At 35.5% G+C, this 10,521-nt stretch overlaps 1 protein-coding gene across 1 annotated transcript in view; it reads left to right on the top strand.

Moving 5' to 3' along the window:
- LOC110456452 (multidrug resistance-associated protein 1-like) overlaps nt 1-3,237 on the top strand; it is a 31,695-nt gene extending 28,458 nt beyond the window's left edge. Inside the window, exons 27-30 of the mRNA XM_021507227.1 lie at nt 64-222; nt 387-553; nt 2,006-2,200; nt 2,501-3,237. Of these exons, the coding sequence (XP_021362902.1) occupies nt 64-222; nt 387-553; nt 2,006-2,200; nt 2,501-2,612 (633 nt within the window). The 3' untranslated portion in view covers nt 2,613-3,237. The remainder of the gene's footprint in view (nt 1-63; nt 223-386; nt 554-2,005; nt 2,201-2,500) is intronic.
- Nucleotides 3,238-10,521: the final 7,284 nt, after the last annotated feature.

A 10,521-nucleotide genomic window follows, 5' to 3' on the forward strand; every position in this document is an offset into this window, starting at 1 on the left:
TCAATTGCGATAGCCGGGAATTATGGTAAGCAATAGGTACTGATAATTGTCTTTCATTGGTAGGTGGGGATTGTTGGAAGGACAGGGGCAGGAAAGTCTTCCCTAACCTTAGCTTTGTTCCGCTTGATTGAACCAGCCAGTGGCAGCATCATCATCGACGGGGAAAATCTGAATCGCATGGGACTCCATGACAGTCGCTCCAGACTGACAATCCTACCACAGGTAAGATGTATGTCAGTTAACAGTGAGGCCAAGCATTTCAGAGTGTTTGATCAGGTGTGCTGGTTGGCTTGGGTTTGACTCTCTGCTTTTTGACACTTATGCTATCATAGAATTTATCTTTTTATATATTAAGTGATAAATTTCATTGTGTCATTTCGTTGCAGGATCCTGTGATATTTTCTGGGTCTTTGAGGATGAACCTTGACCCCTTAGATGAGTATATGGACAATGACCTTTGGGATGCCCTTGAGCATGCACATCTGAAAACATTTGCCCAGTCATTGGCAACAGGTCTTGAATATGACTGTGGGGAAGGAGGACAAAACTTGAGGTAAATGTACATGACAAGAGGTAATACTAATATTGTCCACCATTGCGGTAGGTATGCATATATGCAGGGCACTCATTGACTTTTGTGTTTTCTGCCACTGAAGTAGGTATGTATATGTGTTTGGGGCACATAGTCTGCCATTCGGTAAAGGTAGGTATACGTATACATAGTGGGGTGCTCAGTGATTGTATACAGGCAAGGGGCACTCAGTCTGCCAAGTGTCGAGTTTAGTTAAACATGGTCAGGGTACTCTGAGTGATGTGCCATCTCCCAACCAATATCACTGATTAAGCTAGGTATTCATGTCATGTCAACCTTCCAATAAAAAAAGTAATGTCAGACATTGACTTCGTTTTTTCTTATAAAAGAATATAAGAAAATACAAATTCATTCATGAACCACCAATGTGTCAAGAGCTATTCTATTCATCAAGTATTTCAACATATCAAACACAATATTAGAATTTGTTCCAGACAGGAAAGCGTTACATTTTGTTATACCTTATTAGCTCGCCTATTCGGAGAATAGAGGGACTAATTATATATAATGTAGTCACCCCGGCTTCGGTGTCAGTGTCGGCGTCCCACCTTCTGAGGTTAACGTTTTTGGCCAAGTTTTCCAGACAGTGTTGGATCATCACACTCAATACACAGTTGTCTATTATGAGATTAAGGCATTTATATTGAGTTTTAGCAATGTTCTGGACCATATCTTCATATTTTAGAGGCCAAAAACAGCTTAATTTGACTTGAAGTTAAAGTTTTTTGGTAAGCTTGAGGTTAAAGTTTTTGGGCAAGGTCTTTTGTGAAGTGTTGGATCACCACCATCAATAGGCTGTTGTCTATTTTAAGGTTGAAGTATTTATTTGGAGTGTAAGCAATATGCTGAACCTGTTTTTTGGCAATGTTTTTGTGAAGTGTTGGATAACCCACCATCAATATAGGCTGTTGCATTGCCTATTATAAGGTTGGAGTATTTATATGGAGAGTAAGCAATGTTCTGAATTATAATTTCATTATTTTAGGGGCCAAAATTAGTTTAAAAGTTGGACTTGGTTAAAGTTTTTGAGCAAGTTATTTTGTGTAGTGTTGGATCAGTCGTCACCATCAATAGGCTGTTGACTATTTCACGTTGGCTGGTCATCTATTCTTACATGTTTAAGTACAGCAAAACCTTTGTTATATTGCCATCATATGTTCAAAGAAATGTTGGCCTTATAAATGGGTTTTGCAATAAATTGAGGGAAATGTATAAGGAATTCTTCAGAAAAACACAATTAAGGGACCTGAAAATATGTTGGCGGTAAGCGAGGTGGCAAATGAAATAATGGGCATTATATCAAGGTTTTACTGTACATTTGTTTCTATTGATATTTGCTATCTTACAACATATATCATCAATAGGCGAGCTACGCTGTTCTCCAACAGCTCTTGTATAATGATGTTGTTGCAGTGTTGGACAAAGACAACTGGTATGTCTGGCTCGGAGTCTCTTGCGTAAAACTAAGATTCTGGTTCTGGACGAAGCCACCGCTGCAGTTGACATGGAAACGGATGACCTTATACAGCAGACAATCCGTACAGAATTCAAGGATAGTACCGTCCTGACCATCGCTCACCGTCTCAACACAATAATGGATTATGACAGGTATGTTACTGCTAGGTACTCTGCTTCAAAGTATTAGTTACTGGATATTAATAAATGGTATATCTATTCTCCTCATAGCCTTTCCACTTCTTTTTTTTGCTCATCCTATATTATCTTTTGTACAATATATTGTTAAGGTTTATGTTTATATTTAATTTACTGTTTACAATATTGATTTTGGGTAGTGTTATAACATTTTACATGTTCATGTACATAGAAAATTACAATTCACTAATTTTAGATTTATACGCCCTACTTAATTACAAATGACCTTATTATCCTTTTTATTTGGTATTTTAGAATCATGGTACTGGACAAAGGAGAAATCTGTGAGTTTGACTCTCCTAACAGTCTCCTTAAAAACACCAGCAGTGTCTTCTACCAACTCGCAAAGGATGCTGGGATTGTGTGATCCTGGCATATAATGCCAAATGACTTGTGTGAAAGTAAGTGCAGCTATAGGTACAAAAGTTGGAGATGGGTCCCTGTATACAGACCCCGTAAGGGGGATACTCATGTAGACCATTAAGTAGATTCAAATGAATGCATTTAACTGTTGCAAATAAATGGCAAATAAAAAAAGTGTTTAAAAATAGAAGGATTATCTTTGGGATATGTCTATTAGTGTGGAGATGTCTTATCTAGGCCGCATTTGTTTATCACAATCCAAATGGTTGAACCGGTTAGACCAGACTTGTTCCTTTATGATATTAGGTCAGATCTAGTAATCTGATGTTACTTTCAGGTGAGCCTTGACAAATTAAAGCCTTGCAAGGCCTGCATAGACATTTGCAGGTCCACCAGGATTTATACACGTAAACTTCACATTTAAATGTAAAATGGGGGCCTATACAAATATTTTGTGTACATCAGTGGAGTGGTACATGTACATGTGTGTTGTGGTACATGTACAAACGTGGAGTGGTACATGCACATGTGTAGAGTGGTACAATTACAAACATGGAGTGGTACATGCACATATGTGTTACATGTACATGTGTGGAGATGTACATGTATGTAGTGTTACATGTACATGTGTGGAGATGTACATGTGTGTAGTGTTACATGTACATGCGTGTAGTGTTACATGTACATATGTATAGTGTTAAATGTACATTTGTGTAGTATTACATGTACATGTGTGGAGATGTACATACGTGTAGTATTACATGTACATGTTTGGAGTGGTTCATGTACATATGTGTTACATGTACTTGTGTGTACGTGAAATAACAGTAACTTAAGAGCAGGGATAGGGATACTTTTGAGAAGATGAAATTGTTCTCTTCAAAAAAGAAAAAAAAAAGTGTATCAAATGTCTTATCAAAAGAGACAATTACCTCATAAACAATCTTGCATGTTTTTAAGAGTGCATAATAATAAAAAAAAAATTCAACCAAAATATTATGATTGGATCACAAACGATTGTTATAATTTCAGTAAGAATATTGGTTTAATTTAAAAGCTGTTTGCTTTTTTCTGTAGCTGTTTTGTCCTCTTTTTAAAACCTGTATAAAAAATTATCATTTCGAAAGAAAAAAAAATGAAATAGTTGACTGTTTTCATTTTCTGCAATTAAAACAGTTCAACACAATGTTAAGATATTAAAATCAAAGAGAGGCTGCGAAAATGACTGCAGATCAGGACATTCTAGATGAAAGATGTTAAAACTCAATTTGTAAATCCACTGACACTAGTTCAGCCATCCTTTTGTAAGCTTGATGTGTTGATCTGTCAGGGAATAGTTGTTCATATCAATTTGTATTAAAATGCCTTTTACCACCAAAATAGCCATAAAATCCAGGGAAAGATTGCAGGGTATTCTTTGCATACAAAAATCGGTTCCTTTAAATTAATGGTTTCATATTATTTATGGTCCTCAATAATTTACTCCCTTTTGCGGTCCTTTTTTAATGTCTTTTTTTGTTGATGTAAATTTTTTTTTTTTTGCTTTGTTTTCTCTCTCCATTTTGTTCTTTTTTAGTTTGAATTAACCTTTGTTTTTTTACATCAAATCATTCCCATAACAGTTGCCCATGACAATACAAATTCATGGGATTTGTCTTTCTGTAATTATGGCATCAATGTAATATTGTATATATAATTATTACAAGATCATCCACTACTATAAGCATATGTAATATTATGACTGTTTTAATACAAAAGCAAGTTCCGGTGAGTGATTATTTATATTTTTATACCAGGGTTAATTTCAGTATCCAGTTGAAACGGTCCAGATAGCATGCGCAGTAGAACAGGAATTCTGTGTGCCCCTGTGTATTGTAACAATAGAATCAGTCATTGTCCCTATGTGTGTTGTTATCTTTTTAATTTCAACAGGTTAAAATGGTTGAACTTGATAAACAATTGCCGCTCTTGGAAATTAAAATATACCTGATATATGGAATAAGCAATTGTTAAACTGCTATTTTGTGTAACAATATATGTCTTTGCATATGATATGTATATAAGATATATGTATATAAAAAACAAATACAAAGAGTTTCTTAGTACCTCCCTAGCACTTCACCTCTTTAGAGGTTCATGGATACATGTATACAATATTATGACTTTTTTTTATACAAAAGCATATTGATCCTCATTAATTCTGAACCACCACGCACTAAGCTGATTGTCCCACTATCCCAACACCACTAACCTGATTGTCCCACTAACCTTATTGTCCCACTATCCCAACACCACTAACTTGATTGTCCCACTATCCCAACACCACTAACCTGATTGTCCCCCTATCCCAACACCACTAACCTGATTGTCCCACTGTCCCAACACCACTAACCTGATTGTACCACTATCCCAACACCACTAACCTGATTGTACCACTATCCCAACACCACTAACCTGATTGTACCACTATCCCAACACCACTAACCGGATTGTCCCACTATCCCAACACCTCTAACCTTATTGTCCCACTATCCCAATACCACTAACTTGATTGTCCCACTATCCCAACCCCACTAGCCTGATTGTCCCACTATCCCACAACCACTAACCTGATTGTCCCACTGTCCCAACACCACTAACCTGATTGTCCCGCTATCCCAACACCACTAACCTGATTGTCCCCCTATCCCAACACCACTAACCTGATTGTACCACTATCCCAACACCACTAACCTGATTGTCCCGCTATCCCAACACCACTAACCTGATTGTCCCACTACCCCAACACCACTAATCTGATTGTCCCACTATCCCAACACCACTAGCCTGATTGTCCCACTATCCCAACACCACTAACCTGATTGTCCGACTATCCCAACACCACTAATATTGTTGTCCCACTTTCCTACCACCACTAATTTGGTTGTCCCACTAAACGCGTGACGCCAGTGTTTTTTAGAACAATTAGATTTTTGTCTCAGTAATATAGTCACTAGCTTTTCACTAAGACAGCCAGGGTTTGGGTATTGGGTCACCTGACTGACCATGTGAGTAACATCAAGTACTCCAGTTTCCTCCCGCACTACCACCTGCGTACTACTATGCGGACTAATGAGTGATTAACCTTATTTACAAAATGTAAATCAGATCTGTGACTTAGCAACCAATATGGTTATGTATGTTTTCCTATATTACTGTTTTCAAAAAAGTGCAAAGGTATGTTGATTGGTGTATTGTTGACTAAAAATACATATAAAATATAAACTTAAATATGCAACCGTTTTTGTTTGTTTGTCCCTTTTTTCCGTACCTGGATGAGTAGTTGAGAAGTATAAATATCATGTTATCAGAATGTTGTATGTTATTGATTTCTCAGTCAACCCCTAATGTATAACTACTGGTGATGACATGTTTTAGTCTATTCATAACTTTTTGTTGGATTTATTTCAGAACTATATTTTGTTGCATATCTAATAGACAGTGATAGTTATATTTATTCACATGTAACCCACGTATTTCTGTTTAAAGAGATAATGGGAATTTTCAATTTAGCAATAAAATGTGAGAAAAAAAGTTTTTGGAATGACACAGAAATCTCAACCCTTGGGTACTATTCTTGTATGGTAATCTGTGGCGATCCTTCGGTATGGACATTCAAGGATCTTACCCCTCGAGTTCAGGCTTTTTACGTCAACTCTCTAGGAAGAGAATGGAGGCACGGTAGTCTAGTGGTAGGACGCCATACGCATGACTGAAGGGTTGCAGGTTCGAGTCACGTCACGGCACTGCACTGTGTTGTATCTTTGAGCAAGGTACTTCACTCCGCTTGTTCCAGTCTACTCAGCTGTAAATGAGTATGTGGTTGGGCAGTGCTAGAATTGTTGACTGCTAGCTGTGAGCGCTGAAATGGCAGCACTGGCTGTATGCTCCCCAGGGAGTTGAGAAAGATATATATTGGCAGGTTGCAAAGGCCCTATAACCACAGATAATAATTTGTGAACCGCTTTAAGACGACCTACGAACTAGGTTATGATAAAGCGATATATAAGAACCTGAAATTATTATTTTAATATTATAGGAAGAAAAAGATCATTTAAGTTCACCTGTATGTCTTAGAATAATGATGAGGCCTCAGAATGATTCAGTGAACATCATAATCTGGTGTTATAATGTATAATTTTAAACACCAGGTTTGGCTATATTTCAATGGGTATCAACTTGATCGAAATATGTGAAATTACTGTAAATCTACAACCTTTTCATAATCTCAGATCCTGTTTATCACATTTGTACATACATTTAGCTCATTCATCCCTGAACATTTTAATAATGAACTGTATATTCCAAACTTTGAATTGGAAGAGTTCAAATGTGTCTTTCAGAGATGAATGAGTTTAGGATTGTATTAAACAGATGTTGTCTATAACAGATTATTTACACAGAATTTATCTCTAATCCGAACTTATAATGACCAATTTACAGGTTTGTTGGGCGGAAAATATTAACCAAGACCTAATTTTTGTATTTATGTTTGTAGTTTATATGTTTTTGTGTGTGTGCTGTACATGTGTATCGATGCCATTTATGCTTGACCTTCAGTTTATATTATTTTGCAAATTTCTGTGATTTAGCTTTGTTGATGGTTTGTTGTAAAATGATTCCTAAAACTGTTATTTGTAACAGCTATCGGCTTTGGCTTATATTGCCCTTCTCTTCATCGATTGAAAAGGTAGATGTGTCTATACATATAGCTTGATTCTCTAAAGCTTATGGTGTAATGTTTTTACATAGAACAAAACGTGCAGTCTCTTCCGGTGCCAATGGCATAATACATGTACATAACATATACTCAACAAGACTGGAACAAAATAATATATTTTTGATTCCACAAATTATATTGAAGATCTATGATAAGTTGTTGATTCATTGACTGAAAACACAAATCCAAGTGAATTTATACTAGAATTGTCTGCCTTTTAAAGCAATTTTTCTGTTAATGACATGTTAGCTATTAAATTAAGCTACGAGAACCTGGGGCTGACTAAATGACAATCGCAATTTTATTTATTTTCCGGACATTTCATATTTGGGACATCTGTATTTGCTACTCAGTAGTATGTAAGCTAAAGAGCTTCTCACTAATTTTATGTTGGCTCAATATGTGTAGCAACCACCTACATGTATATAAAATAACTTGCACTCAGTCAAAATTAGCCCAAATGATTATGATAATGGCATGATGCACAGAAAATAAGTTTTAATTGTCAAAGTTTCGCGAACAATCCAACTGCAATTATCATTAAGCAGTAATTCAATGTTGAGTAAGAATCTGTAGAGACATTTTACGAGATAATTAAAGTCTGAAAGAACGAGCTGCACTTAACCACCATTGAGACTGATGTTGTGAGTGTATTTGTTATAATACACAGCAAGGTCATTTTTAAGTTGTAATTTTATTAGTATTTTCAGTAAGACATAGTTTTATTGCTATATTAACAGGCTGATATAAAGGAGAACCGGTATTGACTGTAAACATACTTATATCAATACACAAGTTTTTCCATGTATTTTCAAATTACATCAGTCAAGAATGTCAGGCTGTAGCTAGCCCCTGTTTTGAGTGGATTCATTTAGGAGTGGGTCCAGGACAGGGCCTTGAGTTGTGGACCATGGGGTGCAAAAAGCAGTATTATTTTGAAAATTTGTTGGATTTACATGTGTACCAGCGTTGGCAGATTATAGCAGGCAGGAATTAGTGATAATATAGTTACCATATGACATGTAGGTATGTTTACAGTACATAATTGTCATGGTGTATATTTGTTTGTAACCATTGATATATATATACACTTTGTTAACTACTATACCATGTAGGATGTACATGATCAATAAAGTCCTCATTATCTTTTAATATCCTATGGTTTGTTGTATTGTGTTAATAATAGGTTGAAAATCAAAACCATTGCTTGTTACTGAAATTATTGATACTGACTTCAAACTTTTATTTCTTCTATCTCTTGTGATATAAGGGATATGAGGACATATCATGGGGCCAGTATTATAACCATACTCAAAAGATTTCAATTTGTGATATAAACTGACTTTACAGCAGAGTTTAAAGTTAGTTCATGTTGGAGAAAATAGCATACATGTATGTGCTATGGTCATGGAGACAGATACATACAGATTGACATAGATAACTTGGTACATGGTACACCATATTCTCAAACAAAGGTATCAGGATTAAGTGTGTTTCTGTCACTCCTAGGACAGACTGTGAAGTGACTCACATGTACACTAATTATAACTTATTCATTGAGGATATATGTCGGTAATATCAGAGGTCATCCCAAACATTGGAGTGTTTGTTAATGAGGACAATTATCAAATAAATGGACTCTACAAACGAGATGGCATACACCTCAAAAAATAGGACACATAAGTTTTCCTGGAAAAATACCAGAACTTTGAAGAAAAACATGAACTTATGTTGGTATTTTTCATTTCATGGTGAAAATGGTCTTATATCCTATGCAGGCACAGCAAAAGTATACAGCGCTACTCTTGTGAAGGGTATGGTCAAAAACATAAATGCTGTGAGTAAAAACCCAAGGACTCACAAAAGAGATGTGACAAAAACATGATCACAATTATAATCAAATGTGTCAATCAGTTTAATACTATAATTTGTTAAAAAATATATGTGAAACAACAAAATGAAACACGCTTCTGTAATGGAACTATATATTTGTTCATGAGTTTGTGTACTCGTAAGAGAAAGATCCCAAACAGGAAACTGGTTAACTGTTTATCTAGTAATGTAACCAATACAACCATTAGGTAAAAATGCCTGATGTTCCAGCTGCCAATATTTGTATCCCTTTCAAGTCTACCCATATATTTAACATTGCTAGTATGACTGAATGTATACCTGTATCTGAATTCATCTGATCTGTATCTTTGCCTTTTATAGAAAAAGGTATCCTTCTAATGTGTATAACAACTCAAAACTTTATATATTATAGCTTTAAAATATGCACATACATGTCTATTTCTAGAAGCGATTTGAACTCTCTTTCCAATTATACTTAGAAGTGTGGAATGTTTGCCTCCGGGAGAGGCCGAGAACGCAAAAGAGTATGGACAGCCGTTTGACGATAAAATACCAAAACTACTTAGGTGAAAAAACCGTAAAGGTCGTTATGTGCTTTTTTTAACTTTAGTGTAAAAGTTTTGCACATAAATGTAAAAAACATTATTTGCACTTAAGTGCAGTAAACAGGAAGAGACTTCCAACAAGAAATTCCCCCACCAAAGTATTTTTCGACTGTTCAAACGTGAAGCTCTAGGATTGATTAACCCATGAGTGATGTAGTATCGGCAATCCAATCACGCATAACGCCACTGAACCAAAAACGGGACACTTGTGGGAAAACGGCCTAAGAAACTGTCATGCAATACAATGAAGTATTTGTATGTATGCAGTTTTCACTTGGCGATACTTTTATGACAATTCAACTGTATATAAGCTTTATTGGCTGCTGATTATCGTTACATTAACATATTCAAAGGTAATAATAATTACGAAAACAAAACTTTCCTGATTTACGTGCCGCGCTATTTGGATTTCAATTTCAAAAATCTATTTTTTCAAAACCAATGCTAGTTTGGAAAAAAATATTAATCAGAACCCTCGTTGAAATATTTCAACAATGCATATTTTTCGGCCGATATTGATCATTAGATATTATATACAAAAAGTGTCCCGATTTGGGTACAGTGTCGTTACTATTGTGGTGTGCCCTAGCGATGCAGTAAAGTAAAATTCAAATTATTTAAACTTTGATATTTGAATTTCATAACTGAAATGCAAAAGTGTTTGAGGTAAAGATATTAATACATAATTTAATCAG

Source organism: Mizuhopecten yessoensis, unplaced genomic scaffold (genome assembly GCF_002113885.1).
Source record: "Mizuhopecten yessoensis strain PY_sf001 unplaced genomic scaffold, ASM211388v2 scaffold8745, whole genome shotgun sequence".
In the NCBI taxonomy this organism is placed as follows: Eukaryota; Metazoa; Mollusca; class Bivalvia; order Pectinida; family Pectinidae; genus Mizuhopecten; species Mizuhopecten yessoensis.